Source organism: Bos javanicus, chromosome X, assembly GCF_032452875.1.
Source record: "Bos javanicus breed banteng chromosome X, ARS-OSU_banteng_1.0, whole genome shotgun sequence".
NCBI lineage: Eukaryota > Metazoa > Chordata > Mammalia > Artiodactyla > Bovidae > Bos > Bos javanicus.
The window spans coordinates 54378563-54402434 of record NC_083897.1 but is presented as its reverse complement, the minus strand read 5'-3'; the positions used below and the strand labels follow the sequence as shown (position 1 = coordinate 54402434).

The 23872-nt window shown below is 40.4% G+C and overlaps 2 protein-coding genes and 1 pseudogene across 2 annotated transcripts; 1 reads left to right on the top strand and 2 right to left on the bottom strand.

Annotated features, from left to right (window-relative positions):
- The first annotated feature begins 648 nt into the window (after positions 1 to 648).
- On the top strand, positions 649 to 1149 carry LOC133242585 (late histone H2B.L4-like). The gene has a single exon (XM_061408768.1). The coding sequence runs from the start codon at positions 649 to 651 to the stop codon at positions 1147 to 1149; it is 501 nt and encodes a 166-aa protein (XP_061264752.1).
- A 3159-nt stretch (positions 1150 to 4308) lies between these two features.
- Positions 4309 to 7604, bottom strand: LOC133242988 (zinc finger protein OZF). Its single transcript, XM_061409292.1, has one exon. It carries the CDS (start codon positions 6577 to 6579, stop codon positions 5701 to 5703), a length of 879 nt encoding a protein of 292 aa, XP_061265276.1. The 5' UTR covers positions 6580 to 7604; the 3' UTR covers positions 4309 to 5700.
- Positions 7605 to 19489: 11885 nt separating this feature from the next.
- On the bottom strand, positions 19490 to 21001 carry LOC133242987 (histone H2B-like; annotated as a pseudogene).
- Positions 21002 to 23872: the final 2871 nt, after the last annotated feature.

The window sequence follows — 23872 nt, the reverse complement described above, 5'->3', positions numbered from 1 at the left end:
TTTCTATCTTTTGGTCAACATGAGTGATAAGTCAGACTTGTCTGAAGTAGAGAAGTCTGACAGGCCCAAACTGAAGAAAACTAATACCAAAAAAAAAAAAAAGCCTTCTTCCCTCAAAGGTAAGTAAGTCATGGGGAGTTTCTATTTGAGACAAACAATGGTGAAAATTAATAGGTTTGGTAAATACATGCTTCTAGTAATTTTTCCCACAAAGTAAACAATAGGGTACCAATTATTTACTGTAACAATTATTTAATGTCCAATTAACTCTTTGTGACCACATGGACACCAGGCTCCGCCGTCCATGGGATTTTCTAGGCAAGAGTACTGGAGTGGGTTGCCCTTTCCTTCGCCATGGAATCTTCCCGACCCAGGGATCGAACCCAGGTCTCCCGCATTGTAGACAGACACTTTACCGTCAGAGCCACCAGGGGAGTTTGGCTGACTGGGGGTTAAACGTCGGGGAGGGGCGCATCAGGAGTTGGGAAGTGGGACGTCCAGTATCACGTGACATGGGCTGCCATAGTAACACGCCTCCCTGCCTTGCATCCAATCAGATATGGACAGTGTCTGTGACGTCAGGGAAAGCAGGGCCTATACATTCAGCCAACGGCCTTCAACCCCCTCGCTGGTCTTCTGCGCTGAGCTATGGAGAATGGCGGCTCTGTCGTGTCCCAACCATCCCCTGACGGCTATGAGGAAGACGTGATCACCAAAGAAACTGGCACCTCCGAAACTGAGCCCTCTGAAACGGAGATGGCGAAAGCGGAGACCTCCAAACCAGAGCCGTGTGATGCGGAACCAAAAAAGGCAAAGCAGAAGACAGCTAATGGCCGCCGTCGCCGTCGCCGGCACCGCCATAACGACAATTTCTCACGTTTTGCTACCTATTTCCCTAGGGTGCTGAGGCAAATACATAAAGGCATGAGTCTTTCCCGCGACTCCGTGAACATCCTGGATTCGTTTGTGAAAGATATGTTTGAGCGGATAGCCGAAGAGGCCGGGTGCCTGGCCCGCAACAACAAGCGCCGCACCATCACGCACGAAGACATCGAGGCAGCTGTGCGTCTTCTGTTGCCTGGGGACCTCTGCAAGTATGCCATAAACGCGGCCACCAAGTCGCTCATCGGATACCACACCTGCAGATGAACTGCCTCAGGACTGTCTGACCATCGCAAACCAGACTTAAGGGTTCTCCCCTTAGGCCCTACATTTAATCTTTAAAACATTTCTACCCCAAAGAAAACATTAAAAACCTCGTTAACTTTGCTTCAATGTGTGTCGGTTGTGTCATTTGTTCCGTGGAAAATCGTGTACTTTTCGCAACTCGTCACTTTCATAAGTGGTTATTTCTGTTCATGGTTTCTCAGTAATTTTAGGGATCTTTATGGTCAAGATTCTTTCCCTACAAGTTTCGTTGGCCTTTTCCATTTGCATTCTCCCGTCTATATTTAGGTATCACCCAGAGATTTTTATATGGGGTATGCTATGCTATGCTATGCTATGCCAAGTCACTTCAGTCGTGTCCGACTCTGTGCGACCCCATAGACGGCAGCCCACCAGGCTCCCCCGTCCCTGGGATTCTCCAGGCAAGAACGCTGGAGTGGGTTGCCATTTTCTTCTCCAATACACGAAAGTGAGAAGTGAAAGTGAAGTCGCTCAGTCGTGTCCGACTCTTAGCGGTATGAGGTATAGCAACCGATAAAAAACAGTGTGGTCTTCCCGGGTGGCTCAGCAGTAAAGAATCCGCCTGCAATGCAAGAGTCGCAGGAGGGGCAGGTTCCATCCCTGGGTCATAAAGATCCCCGGGAGGAGGGCATGGCAACCCTCTCCAGTATTCTTTCCTGGCAAATCCCCATGGAGAGAGGAGCCTGGTGGGCTACAGTCCATAGGGTCTGCAAAGAGTCGAGCCCCACTGAAGCAAGGTAGCACACAGGCACACAAAGAGCAGTGTGTGTGTGTATGTGTGCTCAGTCACTCAGTCACCTCCGACTCTTTCTGACCCCATGGACAGGAGCCCACCAGGCTCCTATCTCCTCGAAAATTTCCAAGCAAGAATACTGAACTGGGTTGTCATTTGCTACTCCAGGGGATCTTTCTGACCGAGGGATAGAAGCTGTGTCTCTTTCGTCTCCTGCATTGGCAGTCAGATTCTTTACCACTGCACCAGCAGTAGCAGATGTAAAAATCACATTTACCCATTCTATTCCTTCAATCCCAATTCACTTCCATGTGTAAAATAGGACTCAAACACAGTGTTAAATAAGAAAATTCTAAATTTCTGGAATCAAACACCATATCTTCTGAAATTACCTTATCCAGATTTCTCTGACCCTATTTTTTGTTTGCAACCTAGAACATTTTGCTTTAAAAAAAAAAAAAAAAAAAAAACCCTGACTGAATTGCAAACTTGCAGGGATGATGGGATAGTCCAGTGACAGTGAACGTAGCCACAGTCTCCACAGTAGCAGCCAATGAGGGACTGGTAGCCCATGAGATAAAGCAATTGGCCAAACGTATGGTAGAGTGAGGAGGGCTGAACAAATAACAACCTTCCTGTGACACTCAGCCTAGAGATGGAGCGGGAGCGTGGGGTGATAGTTTCCCTGATGTTTTTCCATTCAAGCACCTGCTGTTAACCATGGCGATTTAAGTTCAGGCATCCATTTCTTGGGGCTTCCCAGGTGGTGCTAGTGGTAAAGAACCTGCCTTCTTATGTGGGAAACGTAAGAGCCATGGATTCAACCCCTGGATTGGGAAGATGCCCCGGAGAAAGGCATGGCACCCCACTCCAGTATTCTTACTGGAAAGTCCCATGGACAGAGGAGCCTAGCGGGTTACAATCCATAGGGTCTCAAAGAGTCAGACACGACTGAAGCGGCTTAGCATGCGCACATCCATTTCTTGGGTCTTCCCAGGTGGTGCCGGTAGTAAAGAACCTGCCTGCAATGCGGGAGACACAGGAGACCCAGGTTCTGTCCCTAGATGGAGAAGGTTCCCTGGAGGAGGGCATGGAAACCCACTCCAGTATTCTTTCCTGGATAATTCCCAGGGACAGAGGAGCCTGGTGGGCCACAGTTCATAGGGTCACAAAGAGTGGGACACAACTGAAGAGACTTAGCGCACATGCATGCATCCATTTCTTGTTGTGGGACATGTCTCTAGCTCCTTGCATCAAAATAAGGAGGAGGACGATGTTCAGCAATAAGAGAAATAAGATGACTCCTTCTTCTACCTCACGTATTTGACTGCTATTGCTTATGATAGTATTTACTGAATGTAATGTCCATGTGTTTTCTTCTTGGTGCATTGACATTTTTATTTCTACAAGTTTATTGCTGAATTTCAAAGTAGTTGGTGATTTCCCTATTCCTTTTATTTTTGTTTATTTTGAGATACTTTTTATTTTTTAATTAATTAATTTTTATTGAAGGATTATTGCTTTACAGAATTTTGCTGTTTTGGTCAAACCTCAACATGAAACAGCCTAGGGTACACATATATCCCCTCCCTTTTGGAACTCCCTGCCATCTCCCTCCGCATCCCACCCCTCTAGATTGATACAGAGCCCCTGTTTGAGTTTCCTGAGCCATACAGCAAATTCCCATTGGCTATCTATTTTACATATGGTAATGTAAATTTCCATGTTACTCTTTCCATGCATCTCACCCTCTCCTCCCCTTCCCCCTATCCATAATTCTATTCTCCTATTTCTTTTTTAAAAGATTGATTTCAAGCTTACTACATCCTTGGAGAGAGAGAAAGCACTCTGTGATTTCAGTCCTTTTTAATTTACAATGGTTTTCATTAGAACTTAATATTTCATTATATTTTAAATTATTCATTTTGAACTTTAAGCAACAAGGATATGCTGTACAGCACAGAGTAATATACCAATTATCTATTAATAAGTGTAAACAGAGTATAATATATAAAACAACTTCCAATTTGCCTTGATTCATGGACCTAACATTCCAGGTTCCTATGCAATATTGCTCTTTACAGCATCGGACTTTCCTTCCAGCTCAGAAGGAAAAAGTGCCCCCACAAATGCATCCATAGTCTGCTGTGATCCACATAGTCAAAGACTTCGGCATAGTCAATAAATAAAGCAGAAGTAGATTTTTTTCTGGACCTCTCTTACTTTTTTTTTTTTTTTTTGGTCATTCCAAAGTCAGTTTATCTGAAAATGACAAATTATATGAAGTCTATGTTAATCTTTAACTAAATGTTCGTAAAACTTCCTAAGCTCAAATGATATGTCACAAAATAGTGTCAAAAACATGAAGATATAAATAAATTAAAACATTTGGATTATACTGTCAGTTTTAATTTTAATAAAATAGATAATTTCCTACTACATAGAGAGCAAGTCCATCCACTCATTGATAAAATTTTAGAAATATTTCCTATAAAAAGTTTAGTAGTTGATTGGGAATGAATCCGTTAGAACATGATGTCTATAGGTACAGTGTTCCCATCCTCACCCCCATTCTTACTAATTTTGAGAAAATTTAAAAATACAGAAAAGTACAAAAAATAAGACAAGATATCCATATACCACAATCCAGAATTAACCAGTATCTCAATATATTTTCTGCAGTCTTTTTTTTAAGAGAAATTGATGTTTATATATAAAACTGAAGTCTCCCTCTAACAGCCCCCTCCCCCACACGCATTCCCTTCCCTTCTCCACTCTTCACAGGCAACCACTATCAAGAGTTTGATCTGTATACTTCCAACCCATTTCAAAAACACTTAAAAAACATACATACATATATGTATCCATTACCAATATATAGCACTGAAATTCTGTGAGGAAGTTTTAATTCAAATTTACAAAAATGTCATCGTATTATGTCATTCTGCAACTTTCTTTCCCCCTCAACATGACTTTTGAGATCTTTCTAATACATATAGATCTCATTTATTACACTTTACAGATATACAGTATTCCATCGTTAAGTATTTTCCATTTTGTTCCTGATGGGAATTTGTTCCCAATTAATGAGTACTACAAATCATGCCACAGTAAATAGTCTGGTACATACTTTCCTGAGCATACAAACTCAGAGTAGAATTGCTAGATATTTTTCAATTTGCCATAAGGAATGTTTCCCATTCCCAAGGTCATAACCATTTTACTATATAGCTTTCTCATACTTCTGCTTTTAACTCAATCCCTTTATCTTTGTGTATAGTTCATGTTCTATCCCCCCACCCCCCCCAACCTTGGAGAACAAATTACCTCCAAAGCACTTTTTAAAATAGTCCCATTAGCTTCTCAGCTCCTGATGCCTTTTCTATATTATAAATTCTAATAAATGCATAGGTTTTTGCAGAATCTCTTCTGTTCTGCTAAATCAATACCATAGAAGTCTCTTTCTAATGCTTATAGCTTTGTTTTTATTACACTGGTGAAGATCTCCAGATTCATGCAGATGGCAATCATAAAAATGTTTTCCACTCCCAATTTTAGTGGAAATGCATCTTAAGTTTTCAGTATTACCTTTGCAGTATGGTTTTTATTGGATACAGGACTTCAATCATACAAATGTCTTTCTCTTCAAGATGAATTCTCTGGTGTCCTTTAAGTTTTTAGCTTTTGCTTCCCTCATTTGTGATGCCTTCCTTCATTATTTCTGATGTGTTGTAAGGTGTAAATTCTTGATGAACACCTTTCATGATATCCACAGGGTTTTAATGGGTATGAATTTTCTGGTGTCTAATGTGGTGTGACTTCTGGCTGAAAGCTTTCCCACATTCACTACACTGATAAGGCTTCTTACCTGTGTGTATTCTCAAATGTAGAGCAAGGGTTGAGAACTGTGAGAAAGCTTTCCCACACTCATTACAACCATAGGGTTTCTCACCTGTATGGCTTCTCACATGTACAGTAAGAGATGAACTTTGAGAGAAGGCTTTTCCACATACATTGCATTCATACGGCTTATCACCTGAATGAATTCTCACATGTACAATAAGTGATGTTCGCTGAGAGAAGGCTTTTCCACATTCATTACATTCATAAGGTTTCTCTCCAGTGTGAATATTTTGATGTTTTATGAGGTACTTCTTCTGACCGAAAGCTGTTCCACATTCATTACACTTGAAGGGTTTCTCTCCGATATGAATTTTCTCATGCTCAGTAAGGTTTGACTTGCCACTGAAGGTTTTCCCACACTCCTTACATATAAAGGGCTTCTCTCCTGTGTGAGTTCTCTGGTGTCTGATGAGGTTTGACTTCTGAATGAAAGCTTTCCCACAGTCCTTACACTCAAAAGGTTTTTCTCCAGTGTGAATTTTCTGATGGGTAAGAAGATTTTCCTTCTGGCTGAAGGATTTTCCACATTCGTTACATTCAAAAAGCTTCTCTCCAGTATGGGTGTTCTGATGTTTAATGACATACTGCTTTTGGCTGAATGCTTTTCCACATTCATTACATTCAAAAGGTTTCTCTCTATTATGAAAATGCTCATGCTCAGTAAGAGTTGATTTGTGGCTGAAGATTTTCCCACATACCTTACAGGCAAAGGGGTTTTCCCCACTACAAATTCTCTGCTGACTGAGGTGTGACATCTGAATGGAAGCTTTCCCACATTCACAAGGTTTCTTTCTTGTATGAATTTTTTGATAAATGAAAATTTACTTTTAGCTGAAGGTATTTCCACATTTCTTACATGTGCTGGGCTTCTCTGTGTATGGCCTTTCGAATACAGAGTAAGAGATAAGGTTCAAGAGAAAACTTTATCATAATCAGTACATTCAGAGCTCTCTAACTCTAAATTTTCTAAAATATTCAGTGAAGATTTATAACCTTCACTGACTTCTCTCCAGTATGAATTTTCTTCTGCTCAATGAGATGTTATCTAGGTAAAGGCTTTTCAATATTCTTTAGAAGCACAGGATTTCTCTCCAGCCTGACTTCAACATTGAATGAGGTGCAACATACAAATGAAAGTTTTCCCACATTCAGTAAATTCATAGGTTTTCTCTCCAGTATGAATGCTCTGATATCATGTGGGATTCAAATTTTTAATGAAGGCATTTCCACACTGATTTTATACCCTTTTACAAAAAGGGTTATTATTACTACAAGGAGTAAGCTGTGGCAGATTTCCACACTATCTAAATTGATGATTCTTTCCTACACAACTAACTCTAAATTGTGTTTCAAACTCTAGGTTGAAAAAGTTGTTCCCTTAAAAGATAGTCTGATATCAGAGGAAGCACTTTTCCAATTTTCCTAGTCACTGCTTTTTTTCTGTCTGTACTTTATTGAAGCTGGATGCAACTTGTCTCCCAAGTCTTGTTGTCAGTCTATCCGTTCATCATCTTCTCAAGCTTCTTCTGAACAAACTTCCTTTCCACTTCTTTCTCCACCATCCAGAGTTCGTCTTCGTGCTTCAACAGAGGATCACATCCAGCCTGATCAGTTCACAACCTGCTACTGGGGAAATGACACAGCACTAGAATGTTAATGCTGGAGCCAAAGTTCTCTCCTAGAACTCGGCTGAGCCCTGGGGCCTCCCGGCCTTCTGAAGGATGAGGACGGTGCACAAGGAAATGACCCTCCTATTTTCGCGCCACGTGGACCCAGGGGCCGGACTCTCTCTTACTTTTTTGATGATCCAACAGATGTTGACAATATGACCTCTTGTTCCTCTGCCTTTTCTAAATCTACCTTGGTAACGCATTCCTGACTCATAGGAAGAAAAACTGATGTTTTGAAGCAGCAACTATTAGCAACATAGACATTAAGGCGTTTTCTGAAGTCACGCTTTTCAAATGGTTCACATTTGTTTCTCAGAGAAGGCACCTGGATCTGCACAGAGTTTCCACTTCTGAATTTTTTTTCCCAGTGGATATTCCAATTTCTAATTGCTGAAACAGTAAGGTATGCACTGGATTTCATGGTTGATTTTAATGTAGCTTGCATAATAAGCTCCTTTTCCTCTTCAAAATCCTTAATTTTCAACATTACAAAATAATAATAAGAAATGAACTCCTTGAGGGGGCTTATTGCCTAAATTCTTTTTCTATTGATCTCAAAGAGAGGTCTGGAGGTGATACTGGCCCCATTCATGTTTGCAATAGTCCATTAACTCTCTCTGGAATCAAATCTTGCCCCCATTTTACTCTTCAGGAGGTGGTGCTCTGTCTGAGGTATAATAATTTGTTTTTGATCTCTGTGAAGAATGCTGCTGCTGCTGCTAAGTCGCTTCCGTCATGTCCAACTCTGTGTGACCCCATACACGGCAGCCCACCAGGCTCCCGCGTCCCTGGGATTCTCCAGGCAAGAACACTGGCTGCGAAGAATGAGCACTGAAATTTTTGAATTTTGTAGTTTATATCACTTTTATCTCATTGTTTGCATAACAGAGATATCCTCCACACATGTCATCATCCTAGTCAAAAGGGTTACTTACAGCTTATTTTAAATATTCAAATGAAATATTTCACAATAGGATGTAATAATGAGCTTCAAAGAAAATCATAATAAATTGTAAAGGATTGAAATTCCACAGATTGTTCTCTCTCAACGGATGGCATAAGCTAGAAACTTGTTTATCAAGGAAACTAATAGAAAATCAGCAACACCATTAAAATTCATCACTCCATATATAGGAAATTTACACAAATGAAATTAAAATAAAAATCTTCCTGGACCACAAAGAAAAGGGAATGGACAAGAAAAGCCGTGAACTTCGCCATGAAGCTGGCCATTCAAACATTTTGAGGTAAAAGGAGATACTGTAGGTTTTATTGCTGATAATTCTCCTCTACATTGCTGTAAGGGCCTGAAGACATGACCCGCTCTGCATTCATGTCCTTAAATCTCCATAGCTAAATATAAATAAAGAACCAAAAAGAACTGGCCAAGTACCACAGTTCCTTCCCCCTAATCTCCAGCCTGATTTTCATAGAAAGGCTATTATCTCTTGAGCTCTGGTCACTCAACCACACTTTGAGTCAACAGCTGTGACTCACAGGCTGCCAGTCCCCGACTGGCTGTACCAGTGGAGATAGATGTTTGAAATGCCTTCCATGGACACTCCCTAATGGACACAAAATTGCAGGTCATGAAAGTTATTGTTTTAAAGATCAAAAGATTCTCTGTTAGAAGATAAGTAACTAGATACATCTGTATGAATTTTTTTCTTTTTAATTTATTATTTTATTGAAGGATAATTGCTTTCCAGAATTTTGTTGCTGTCTGTCAAACCCCAACATGAATCAGCCATGGGTTTACATATATCCTCTCCCTTTTGACCCCCGGTCCCACCTCCTTCCCCATCCCACCCCTCTAGGTTGATTGTTTGAGTTTCCTGAGCCATACAGTAAATTCCCATTGCCTATGATAGTGGAAACAGTGGCTGACTTTATTTTTCTGCACTCCAAAATCACTGCAGATGGTGACTGCGGCCGTGAAATTAAAAGACACTTGCTCCTTGGGAGGAAATTTATGACCAACCTAGACAGCATATTAAAAAGCAGAGACATTACCTTGCCAACAAACGTCCGTCTGGTCAAGGCTATGGTTTTTCCAGTGGTCATGAATGGATGTGAGAGTTGGACTGTGAAGAAAGCTGAGCACCGAAGAATTGATGCTTTTGAACTGTGGTGTTGGAGAAGACTCTTGAGAGTCCCTTGGACTCCAAGGAGATCCAACCAGTCCATTCTAAAGGACATCAGTCCTGGGTGTTCTTTGGAAGGAATGATGCTAAAGCTGAAACTCCAGTACTTTGGCCACCACATGCAAAGAGTTGACTCATTGGAAAAGACTCTGATGCTGGGAGGGATTGGGGGCAGGAGGAGAAGGGGATGACAGAGGATGAGATGGCTGGATGGCATCACCGACTCGATGGATGTGAGTTTGAATGAACTTCAGGAGTTGGTGATGGACGGGGAGGCCTGGCGTGCAGTGATTTATGGGGTTGCAAAGAGTCAGACACGACTGAGCAACTGAACTGAACTGATTCTGACCGGTAGGAGGTGATACCTCACTTTGGTTTGCATTTCTCCGATAGTGATGTTGAGTGTCTTTTCATGTGTTTGTTAGCCATCTGTATGTCTTCTTTGGAAAAATGTCTGTTTAGGTCTTTCCCCCACTTTTTGATTGCGTTATTTGTTTTCTGGCAATTAGTTGTATGATCTGCTTGTATATTTTGGAAATTAATCCTTTGTCAGTTGTTTCATTTGCTATTATTTTCTCCCATTCCATGGGTTGTCTTTTCACCTTGCTTAGAGTTTCCTTTGATTTGCAAAAGCTTTTAAGTTTGACCAGGTCCCATTTGTTTACTTATTCTTATTTCCATTACTCTAGGAGGTGGGTCATAGAGGATCTTGCTTTGCTTTATGTCATTGAGTCTCCTACCTATGTTTTCCTCTAAGATTTTTATAGTTTCCGGTCTTATATTTAGGTCTTTAAATCCATTTTGAGTTGATCTTTGCGTATGTGTGTATGTGTCTATTTCCCTTTTGATTTCTTCAGTAACCTGTTGGTTATTTAGAAACACATTTTTAAATCTCCATGTGTTGGTGTTTCTTACAGTTTTTTTCTTGTAATTGATGTCTAGTCCTATAGCGTTGTGGTCAGAGAAGATGCTTGATAAGATTTCAATCTTCTTAAATTTACTGAAGTTTGATTTGTGATCCAAGATGTGGTCTACCCTGGAGAATGGTCCATGTGCACTTGAAAAGAATGCTGTATTCTTCTGCATTTGGATGGAATATCCTGAAGATATCAATGTGATCCATCTCCTCTAATGTATCATTTAAGACTTGTGTTTCCTTATTAATTTTCTCCTTTGATGATCTGTCCATTGGTGTGAGTGGGGTGTTAAAGTCTCCTACCACTACTGTGTTACTGTCAATTTCTCCTCTTATGTTTGTTAATGTTTGTCTTATGTATTGAGGTACTCCTATGTAGGGTGCATAGATATTTACAATTGTTATGTCTTCCTCTTGAATTGATCCCATGATCATTATGCAGTGCCCTTCCTTATCTCTTGTAATCTTCTTTAAGATCTATTTTGTCTGATATGAGGATTGCTACTCCAGCTTTCTTTTGTTTCCCATTTGCATAGAATATATTTTTCCATCCTCTCACTTTCAGTCCATATGTGTCTTGAGGTCTGAAGTGGGTTTCTCGTAGACAGCATATATATGGGTCTTGTTTTTGTATCCATTCAACCAGTCTGTGTCTTTTGGTTGGAGCATTTAATCCGTTTTTATTTAAAGTAATTATTGATATATATGTTCCTATTGCCATTTTCTTAATTCTTTGGGGTTGATTTTGTAGATCTTTTTTCTTCTCTTGTATTTCTTGACTATATCAGTCCCTTTAACATTTGTTGTAAAGCTGGTTTGGTGGTACTGAATTCTCTTAACTCTTGCTTGTCTGAATGGCTTTTTATTTTTCCATCAATTTTGAATGAGATCCTTGCTGGGTACAGTAATCTTGGCTGTAGATTTGTACCTTTCAACACTTTAAATATATCCTGCCATTCCCTTCTGGCCTGCGGAGTTCTGCTAAAGGATCAGCTATTAAGCTTATGGAGCTGACACCTATCCTACTCAAACTCTTCCAGAAAATTGCAGAGGAAGGTAAACTTCTAAACTCATTCTATGAGGCCACAGTCACCTTAATACCAAAACCATACAAAGATGCCACAAAAAAAGAAAACTACAGGCCAATATCACTGATGAACATAGATGCAAAAATCCTTAACAAAATTCTGGCAAACAGAATCCAACAACATATTAAAAAGACCAAGTGGGCTTTACCCCAGGGATGCAAGGATTTTTTAATATCCACAAATCAATCAATGTGATTCAGCACATTAACAAATTGAAAGATAAAAACCACATGATTATCTCAATAGATGCAGAGAAAGCCTTTGACAAAATTCAACATCCATTTATGATAAAAACCCTCCAGAAAGCAGGCACAGAAGGAACATATCTCAACATAATAAAAGCCAGCTATGATAAACCCACAGCAAACATTATGGTGAAAAATAGAAAGCATTTCCCCTAAAGTCAGGAACAAGACAATGGTGCCCACTCTCACCACTACTGTTCAGCATAGTTTTGGAAGTTTTAGCCACAGTGATCAGAGAAGAGAAAGAAAGAAAAGGTATCAAGATTGGAAAAGAAGAAGTAAAACTCTCACTGTTTGCTACATAGAAAACCCTAAAGACACCACCAGAAAATTACTAGAGCTAATCAATGAATAGAGTAACGTTGCAGGATATAAAATCAACACACAGAAATCCCTTGCATTCCTATACACTAACAATGAGAAAACAGAAGGAGAAATTAAGGAAACAATTCCATTCACCATTGCAATGAAAAGAATAAAATACTTAGGAATAAATCTACCTAAGAAACAAAAGACCTATATATAGAAAACTATGAAACACTGATGAAAGAAATCAAAGATGAAACAAATAGATGAAGAAACATACCATGTTCATGGATCAGAAGAATCAATACAGTGAAATTGAGTATACTTCCCCAAGCAATCTATAGATTCACTGCTGCTACTGCTAAGTTGCTTCAGTCGGGTACGACTCTGTGCAACCCCATAGATGGCAGCCCACGAGGCACCCTGTCCCTGGGATTCTCCAGGCAAGAACACTGGAGTGGGGTGCCATTGCCTTCTCCAGTGCATGAAAGTGAAAAGTGAAAGTGAAGTGGCTCAGTTGTGTCTGACTCTTCACGACCCCATGGACTGCAGCCTTCCAGGCTCCTCCACTCATGGGATTTTCCAGGCAAGAGTACTGGAGTCGGGTGCCATTGCCTTCTCTGCAATCCCTCTCAAGTGACCAACAGTATTTTTCAGACTATTAGAACAAATAATTTCCCAATTTGTATGGAAATACAAAAAACCTCGAATAACCAAAGCAGTCTTGAGAAAGAAGAATGGAACTGGAGGAATCAACCTGCCTCACTTCAGGAAACACTACAAAGCTACAGTCATCAAGACAGTATGGTACTTGCACAAAGACAGAAATATAGATCAGTGGAACAAACTAGAAAGCCCAGAGATAAATCCACGCACCTACCTCTTTGAGAGGAAGCAAGAAAATACAATGGAAAAAAGACAATCTCTGTAACAAGTGATACTGGGAATACTAGTGAACCACTTGTGAAAGAATGAAACTACAACACTTTCTATCACCATACACAGAAATAAACTCAAAATGGATTAAAGATCTAAATGTAAGACCAGAAACTATAAAACTCCTAGAGGAAAACATAGGCAAAACACTCTCCGACATAAATCACAGCAGGATCCTCTATGACCCACCTCCCAGAGTAATGGAAATAAAAGGAGAAATAAACAAATGGGACCTAATTAAACTTAAAACCTTTTGCACAACGAAGGAAACTATAAGCAAGGTGAAAAGACAGCCTTCAGAATGGGAGGAAAAAATAGCAAATGAAGCAACTGACAAAGAATTAATCTCAAAAGTATAGAAGCAGCTCCTGCAGCTCAATTCCAGAAAAATAAATGATCCAATAAAAAACTGGGCCAAAGAACTAAACAGAAATATCTCCAAAGAAGACATACAGATGGCTAACAAACACATGAAAAGATGCTCAACATCACTCATTGTCAGAGAAATGCAAATCAAAACCAAAATGAGGTACCATTTCACACCGGTCAGAATGGCTGCTATCAAAATACCTACAAAGAATAAATGCTAGAGAGGGTGTGGAGAAAAGGGAACCCTCTTACTCGGTTGGTGGGAACGCAAACGAGTATAGCCACTATGGAGAACAGTGTGGAGATTCTTTAAAAAACTGGAAATAGGACTGCCATACGACTCAGCAATCCCACCGCTGGGCATACACACCGAGGAAACCAGAAAGAGACACGTGTACCCAAATGTTCATCGCAGCACTGTTTACAATACCCAGGACATGGAAACAACCTAGATGTCCATCGGCAGATGAATGGATAAGAAAGCTGTGGTACATATACCCAATGGAATATTAATCAACCATTAAAAAGAATGCATTTTGAATCAGTTCTAATGAGGTGGATGAAACTGGAGCCGATTATACAGAGTGAAGTAAGTCAGGATGAAAAACACCAATACAGTATACTAACACATATGTATGGAATTTAGAAAGATGGTAATGATAACCCATATGCGAGACAGCAAAAGAGACACAGATGTATAGAACAGTCTTTTGGACTCTGTGGGAGAAGGCAAGGGTGGGATGATCTGAGAGACTAGCATTGAAACATGTATATTATCATATGTGAAACAGATCGCCAGTCCAGGTTCGATGCACGAGACAGGGTGCTCAGGGCTGGTGCACTGGGATGACCCAGAGCGGGGGATAGGGAGGGAGGTGGGAGGGGGGTTCAGGATGGGGAACACATGTACACCCATGGCTGATTCATGTCAGTGTATGGCAAAAACCACTACAATATTGTAAAGTAATTAGCCTCCAGTTAAAATAAATACATTTTTAAAAAGTAAAATAAATATATTAATTAAAAAAATAAACCAGAATGAATTTATAAGGACTGAAATGAAATAGTAACTTCTCTCTTCAGATAGAGGGGAAAATCAGAAACTTTTATAAACTGAATAAAATTATTCACTATTGAAATAGTTGAGAAAATTACATGAGAGGAGTGACTTTATTTTTTCCCTTAAGTGCTCACCAATGTTCTCTTTATTTTTATTATTATTGTTATATGAGTATGTACACACCATTCCTGATTATCAAGCAGCCATTTTAGAATGCAGAGAAGTGTCTTATACAGTATTAATTTTGAAGCAATGTTATATAAAGTGCACAAGGGACTATGCAAAACAGAGGGAGCTCCAAAAAAATCCTGACACTTACTAGACACAGCAACAGAAGCATTCACCTTGCACATAGATACATAAGAAATCATAAATAATCGCTCCCTTAATGCACTAAGTTCTGACGTAACTTATAATGCATCCATCGATAAATGACATGTGATTATCAAAAATTCAATATTTGCCAAATTGCACAGGGATTTGGATACCCTCATTCATCAAAAATTTCTGTATAAGTAAGACTTTCCCTCAATATTCTACGTGTATATGTTTGAAGAATTAAAAAATTGTAACTATACCACCTAGTAAATATCATACCAGCATTTATCTGTGAAAAAAAATTGGTTTCAATACAATGGAAAATTCAACAGCTATGCCCACCTAAACTCAAAAGTCTTGTCTTCTCTGGGTTGAATTCCTTTCCCTAATACATCTGTGCTGATGTACTAAACCCTAGTAACTGACACGTAATACGTGTTTACAGAGACAGGATTTATCCTGGAGGAATCAAGTTCAACTGGGTTCATTATGATGCCCTCTAATCCAAAATGACCTGTATCCACATAAAAATGGGAAATATGGACACAGAAACCTTCATATAGGGAGGAAACTGTGAGCAGATATGGAAGGGTCACTGCCATCTCCACAAGCCAAGGAGAGAGGACTGGAACAGAGGCTTCCTTCACATCACTCTGAAGGAACCAAACCAGCTGACACCTTCAGTGGGATTTCTGGCCTCCAAAAGTGTGAGACATTAAGTACGTACTGTTCAGTATACTGATTTCTGGCATTTCATACATCAGTTTCAGATAACTAATATGATATTTTAAAATCACCATGATTAGAAACACACAACGAAGCAAGCAAAGAAGGAAAGGGCCAGAAGATAATCTCTCTTGATACCCTCTATGTTACCAAGAAAATAATCACACCTGATACCCTCTGTCTCACCTCTATGTTGCCGTTGTCGTTCAGTCTCTCAGTCATGTCCGACTCTTTGTGACTCCATGAACTGCAGCATACCAGGCTTCGCTGTCCTTCACTATCTCCCGGAGTTTGCTCAAAATCATGTCTGTTAGATCGGTGATGCCATCCAACCACCTCATCCTTTTTTGCTCCCTTCTCCTCCTGCACTCAATCTTTCCCAGCATCAGGGTCTTTTCCAATGACTCAGCTCTTCTCATCGGGTAGCCAAAGTATTGGAGCTTCAGCTTCAGCATCCATCCTTCCAATGAATATTCAGGGTTGATTTCCTTAAACATTGACTGGTTTGATCTCTTTGCTGTCCAAGTGAGTTGCAAGAATCTTTTCCAAGACCACAGTTCAAAAGCATCAATTCTTCGGCACTCAGCGTTCTTTATGGTCCAACTGTCACATCCATACAGGACTACTGGAAAAAACAATAGCTTTGTCTGGATGGACCTTTGTTGTCAAAGTGATGCCTCTGCTTTTTACTACACTGTCTAGCTTTGTCATAGCTTTTCTTCCAAGGAGCATGCAACTTTAAATTTCATGCCTGCAGTCACCATCCACAGTGGTTTTGGAGCCCAAGAAAATAAAGTCTGTCACTGTTTCCACTTTTTCCCCATCTATTTGCCATGAAGTGTTGGGACCAGATGCCATGATCTTCATTTTTAATGTTAAGTTTTAAGGTTGCTTTTTCACTCTCCTCTTTCAACTTCATCAAGAGGCTCTTTAATTCCTCCTCACTTGCTGCCATTAGGGTGGTGTCATCTGCATAGGTCAGGTTGTTTATATTTCCTCAGAAATCTTGATTCCAGCTTGTGCTTCATCCACTCCAACATTTCACATGATGTTCTCTGCATAGAATTTAAATAAGCAGGGTGACAATACACTGACTTGACGTACTCATTTCCCAATTTGGAATCACTCCATTGTTCCATATCTGGTTCTGACTCTTGCCTCTTGACCTGCATAAGGCTCCTTAGGTGACAGGTAATGTGGGATGATGTTTCCATCACTTTAAGTATTTTCCACAGTTTGTTATGCTCCACACAAAGACTTTATTGTATTCAGTGAGGCAGAAGTCAGTGATCTAAAGCAAATCAAAATATTACAAAGGATTGAAATCCCACAGAATGTTCTCTCTCTGCAGATGTACTAAATTAGAAATCAGTTTAAAACAAAAAGTAATAGGAAATCCATTTCTTTAACATCCATCAATACACCATAGAAAAAGGACTTAAGTAAAAATCAAATACAATTTTTCAAGGGCCAAGAAAAAAACCACAATAGAAAATATATGACCCTTAACATGAACTTCACATTCAAACGTCTTGAGGTAAAAGGAGATATCTTCGAGTTTATATTAGTAATAATCATTTTCTAAATTGATGCAAGAGGCTGAAGATATGACCTGATCTGAGTTTCTATTTTACCCCCATGATTAAAAAGAAATATGGAACCAAAAAAGAACTGGCAAACTATCACAGTTCCTTCTCCCTTAATCTTCAGGCTGAATTTCATAGCAAAAACTATATCTGTTCAGCCCTGGTCCCTCAAACACACTTTCAGTCAACGGCTGTGGCTCACAGCTTGCCAGCTGACCATTGCAAGTTGTACCAGTGGAGATAGAAGATTGAGCTGCTCTCGCTGGACAGTCTCTAATGGATGTAAAATTGCAGGCCATGGAAGCTTGTGTTTTAAAGAGCAACTGATTCTCTGCTAGAAAAACATTGATTCGAAACATCTGTATGAATGTTTAATAGAAGTTCAGAAACCAGGGAACTAGAAAAGTTAAATCTTTGTGAAAAGTTCGTTTTGCCATTCCTGTACTATATATCAATCCCCGTTTATAAAATTACTTGCATGCTTAATCTGGCATATGTGTGATAAGTATAATAGAGGTAGTGGATGGGTGTATCTGTTTCTTCACTTTATCTATTGCATATCACACATAAAATACTTCTGAAGAATTCCATAATACAGTTATGGGAGAATGAGAACAAAATGGGAAATGAAATTACTAGAACAATAATTTAGACATTATAGAACTCTATCATGTCTGACTGATCTAATGAAGCACTAAATCTGGGCTCAAGAAAAGGCTAGAATTCTCCATTTTCTCTAGTTTTCTCTCATCGTTTGGCTGATACTGACATCATTCACAGGTTTCTACATCCAAATCCAGGAGTACTGAGAATTTTTTTTTAATTTTGAAAATTTTTATTTAAGTTTAGCTGAGTTACAATATTATATTAGTTCAGGTTTACAACACAGTGTTCAATAATTTTATATATTAAACTGTTCAAAGTTGCTGAAAAAAAGAATTGCTATAGTTCCCTTTGCTCTACAGTATATTCTGACTAAGAATTGAAGAAAGTATAGTTTAAAATGTGATGAAATAGGATTGGGAACACGTGTATACCCGTGGAAGATACATGTTGATGTATGGCAAAACCAATGCAATATTGTAAAGTAATTAGCCTCTAATTTAAATAAATAAATTTAAATTAAAAAATATGATGAAATATATTGATATATATTGAAAAAAATATGATGAATTCTAATGAAAATCATAGAAAATTACAAAAGACTGAAATCATGTAGTGCATTCTCTCTTCAATGTTGTAGTAAGCTAGAAATTAATGGGAAAAAAAGGCATCGTAAAATCACCAACTACACTGAAAGTCACCTACATACCTACAGAAAAACAAAAGAACAGGTCAATGCACCAAGAAACACAATGGATATTAAATTTAATAAATATTATTATAAGCATTAACACTCAAATTGCTAGAGTTAGAAGAAGGAGTCCTCTGAATTCTGAGTTGCTGAACATCCTTCTCTTACTTTGATGCAAGGAACTAGAGACATGTCCCACTACCAGATCTGGATGCCTGTACTTAAATCACCATGGTTAAAAGCAACCACTTGAACAGAAAATCAACAAGAAAACCATCACAACTCCTTCCTAATCAATCTCCAAGGTGAAAATCACAGGAAAGCTGTTATTGGCTCATCGCTGGTCCCCCACCACACTTTGGTCCTATCATTTGGCTTACTGAGTTACCAGTCCCATTGGCTGTTACTATGGAGACTGTGGCTACAGCTTCTGTCCTTCAATGATCTCATCATTTGGGCAAAACTGCACTTAAGCCAAGACTTTTGCATAAACCCCAAAAAGTTACAGGCTGTAAAAAAAAAAGGAAAAGAAAAGAAAAAAAAGAGGAGATAAATATGAATCAGGTAGAACACTAATTTCAGAAGGTATATTGCTTGATTCCAGAACATTAGATTTTCAAATTTTACACTGCAGTGGGGTCCTATTTTATGTTTTTAAGTGAATCCAGATTTCAGATATGTTGAAAGAGTAGGAATGGGTAATTATGATTTTTATATCTGCTGTGTAAATGGATGGTAGGTCATGTCTGACTCTTTGTGACCCTATGGACCACAGCCCACCAGGTTCCTCTGTCCATGTGATTCTCCAGGCAATACTGGAGTGTGTTGCCATGCCCTTCTCCAGGGGATCTTCCAGACCCAGGGATCAAACCTACCTCTCCTACATCTACCTGCACTGGCAGCGAGGTTCTTTACCACTAGCGCCACCTGGGAAGGCATTTATGTCTGCTACTGCATTTTATGGATTCCTATATCGAACATAAAAATATCTGAAAGGTCAATGAAACTTTCATGGAAAAAATTTTGACCATAAAGATCCCTAAAGTGGCTGACAGAGAAACCACAGATAGAAATGACCTTTTAGGAAAGTGAGGAGATGCAATATGATTAAGAAAAGTTCATGATTTTCCACAGAACGATTGACACTACAGACACATAATGATGAGGTTTATAATGCTTTCCTCAGGGTAGAAATGTTTTAACCATGGACAGTAGGGCACAGGGCGAGAACCCAGAGTGCATGTGACTGTTCAGTGCTACAGGTCTTTTCCTGCCGAGTGAGTGGCTCTGAAAAGAGCCTTTGGTTTGCAAAGTTCCGGTGGTCAGGTGTCAGCCTATCTGCTGGAGGTATATTTGATGACCACGTTGGTGGCCTCTGACACGGCATGCTTGCCCATCTCCCCAGGCAGCAGCAAGTGCACAGAGGTCTGGATCTCTCTGGAGTGATGGTGTGGCGCTTGTTGTTGCGGGCCAGGTGCCCAGCCTCTTCGGCAATGTGCTCGAACATATCCATCACGAAGGAATTCATGAGGTTCACGGCCTCCTGTGAGAGACTCAAGCCCATGTGGACTTGCTTCAGCACCCTGGGGAAATAGGTGGCGAAGCTCTCAATGTTCGGGCAGCGACTGTGATGGCTGCTGCGGCTGCAGCTGCAGCGGCCCTTTGGTGTCTTCTTTGCCTTCCTTGGCTCCGTTTCGAAGGGCTCAGCTTCGCAGACCTCAGTTCCTTCATTGCCCAGGTCTTCCTCAGACAGCTTAGACGATGGCTCATGCATTTCAGACTCACTTTCCCCACAGCTCAGAGGAAAGTACAGGGTGGCTTCTGAGGGCTGGTGCCTGGCTTTATAAGCCCAGCCTGCCCTGATGTCACGGCAAGGTCCATATATGATTGGATAAAATGCAAGTCATGGAGGCCAGTCGCTCTGACACCCCATGTCATGTGTCACTGAATGCCCCTCCCCCGTTGGCCCCCTGTGGATCAATCACAGCAGGAATCTTTAAACTTTCTGTGACCTCCGCCAGAAACTCTGAACTATGTGGCATGTAGGAAAGGGCTTCCCAGGTGGCGCTAGTGTTAAAGATCTTGCCTGCCAGTGCAGGATATGTAAGAGACGTGAGTTCGATCCCTGGGTCGGGAAGATCACCTGGAGGACGGCACGGCAACCCACTCCAGTATTCTTGCCTGGGGAACCCATGGACAGAGGAACCCGGCATGCTACCGCCCATAGGGTTGCAAAGAGTCAGACAGGGCTGAAGCGACTTAGCAAGCAGGCCATGTAGGAAAGAGATTAGAGAGTAGAGTTAGTCGCTCAGTTGTGTCTGACTCTTTGCTATCCCATGGACTGTAGCCTGCCAGGCTCCTCTGTCCATGGGATTTTCCAAGCAAGAATACTGGAGTGGGTTGCCATTTCCTCCTCCAGGGGATCTTCCCAGCCCAGGGATTGAACCCATGTCTCTTACATCTCCTGCATTGGAAGGCAGGTTCTTTACCACTAGTGCCACCTGGGAAGCCACACTCAATGCTGCCTGAGTGTAATTTAATTAAGGAGTGAAAAGGATGAGTACATGCCATCCTTTTGTGTTGTACAGGCAGGACTCAGAAAATGTTATACACTAACAAATGCATAACTAATACTGAAAATAAACGTATCCCAAAATACCCATTTTCCCTTTTTAAACAAACACTGAAATTCTGAGCGTCTTTTTAATACTCCATTAATTCAACAGTCTTCTAAACACTGAACTGCATCCCTGCAGTGTTTTTTAGTCACTACTCTAGGGAGTAGCGGAGAAGGCAATGGCAACCCATTCCAGTACTCTTGCCTGGACAATCTCATGGATGGAGGAGCCTTGTAGGCTGCAGTGCATGGGATCGGGAAGAATTGGACACAACTGAGTGACTTTACTGTCACTTTTCACTTTCATGCATTGGAAAAGGAAATGGCAATCTACTCCAGTGTTCTTGCTTGGAGAATCCCAGGGACAGCGGAGCTTGGTGGGCTGCCATCTATGGGGTCGCAGAGTCGGACACGACTGAAGCGACTTAGCAGCAGCAGATAGGGAGTAGCCTATTTTCTGAGATACAAATGAAGACATCATTCTGTTCTCATGGAAGCAGTCCTGCACAGGAGTGTTGAGATGAGGTCTTGAAGGTGGAACCCCATGATGGGATTAGTGATTTAGGAAAAAAAAAAAAAAAAAAACACCAAAAAGTAAGAAGGCAGCTATCAGCAAGCCAAGAAGAAGGCCCTTACAAGCACAAAATCTCCCAACACCTTGATTTTGGACTTCCAGACTTCAGAACTGTGAGAAATATGTGTCTTATTTAAAAGTCACGCAGTCTATAGATTTTTGTTATAGCAGCCTGAGTGAATACAAGTCATTGTAAAAAAAGTTTCAACAATCAAGTACAAATCCTCTTGAAACAAATGTCAAAACAGAAAATCTCAGCAAAACAAACAAAACCCAGATGTTATAATTATATCATAGAACTAAATGGAACTTTTATAACTGAAAAATATAATCACAGAAACTTTTAAAAACTCAGTGGATGGGGTCAACAATATAGTGGAAATGACAGAGGAAAGAATCAATGAACTTGAGGAATATGAATAGAATTCACCCAAAGTGAACAACAGAGAGAAAACAGGCCCCCACCCTAAAAAAAAAAAGCTGAACAGAACCTTAGCAATCTGTAGGAAAATTAAAAAAAAAAAAAAAAAAAAAGGATCATTACAATCCCAGATGGTGAAAAGAAAAGAGAAAGAGTATCTGAAGAAATAAGGCCTGAAATTTCCCCAAATTTGGTGAAAGGATAAGCCTAAAGATCTAAGAAGCAAAGCAAACCACAAACAAATAAATCAATCCAAATCAAGACCCATTATAATTCAATTCTGGAAAACTAAAAATAAAGAAAAAACTTTGAAAGCAACCAAAGGAAAAGGGCAACAGTACCTACCATCAGTCTGAATGAAGACAGATTTCTCATCTAAACCTTGGAGAAGTGCCAGAATATTTTTCAAGTGCTGAAAGAAAAGAATTTTAATCCACGAATTCCATACCTTACGAAACTCTCCTTCAGGATTGAAAGAGAGAAAAAAAGTGATCAGATAAAGAGAAGCTAAGATAATTTGTCACTAGCGTTGGTTAAAGGAAGTTCTTCAAACAGAAAGGTTATTGTATTAGTTTTCTAGGCCTGCCACAACAAAGTATCAGGATCTGGGTGGTTTAAACAACAGAAATGTATTGTCTCACAATCTGGTGACAAGGAGTCTGAAGTCATGGCTTCAGGGGCCCTGCTCCCTCTGAAACCTGGATGGGGGACTCCTCCCTTTGTGCTGCCTGGGTTCTGGTGGTTGATGGCAGTCCTTGGGGTTCCATGACCTGGAGCTAAACCACTTCCATCTCTGTCTCCCTCATCACAGGGCATACTCCCCTGGGTTTCTGTGTCTCTTCTCTTCTTGTCAGGACAATGGTCATACTGGATAAGGGTCTTCTCTATTCCAATATGACCTCACTGGAACCACTTACAGCTGTAACAACTCCATTTCCAAATCAGGTCACATTCAGAGGTCCTGGGGGTCAGGAATTCAACAGACCTCTGGGAGAGACACAATTTAGTACATAACAAATTACCAAAGAAAAGTTTACAAACTGTAGGTTGCCATTCATATAACCTTCTCGTAATGAGAAAATTATAGAGATGGAGAAGAGATTCATGACTGCTGATGCTCAGAGGTGAATTGAGGGACCAGAATACCATGTGTGACTCTACGGGGGTAGGAGGAGGGAGACCTTTGTGATGATGGAAATGTACCTATCTTGACTGTAGGGGTTTAATGAATCAATACGTGTGATAAAATGACAACTACACACACACTATCACCTGGAGGAGGGCACTGCAACCCACTCCAGTATTCTTGCCTGGAGAATCCATGGACGGAGGAACCATGAACAGAATCCATGTCCAGAAAATCCATGGACAGATGGCATGCTACCATCTATAGGGTCGCAAAGAGTTGGACAGGGCTGAAGCAACTTAGCAAGCATGCCATGGAGGAAAAAGATCATCCATTTGCTTTAGCTGATTTATGGCCACTTGTGAACTTTCAAAAGATGTCCAGAAAGTCACCTAAATTGGACAAAAAGAAAGAAAACTAGTTTGGGATTCCTGAGAGGGTCTGACTGACCTCCATAACTCAAGTGCTTGCTGCCATCAGAGTGACTCTGGCCACTTGGCGGCCATTTTACACCCCCACAGAATCTTATTTTTCCTTTTCTGAGCCACTGTAGCTTGAGCGCTGCTTCCCAGGTATCGGTAGTGGTAAAGAACCTGCCTCCCAGTGCAGGAGACATAAGAGAGGCAGAGTCTATCCCTGGGTCAGGAAGATC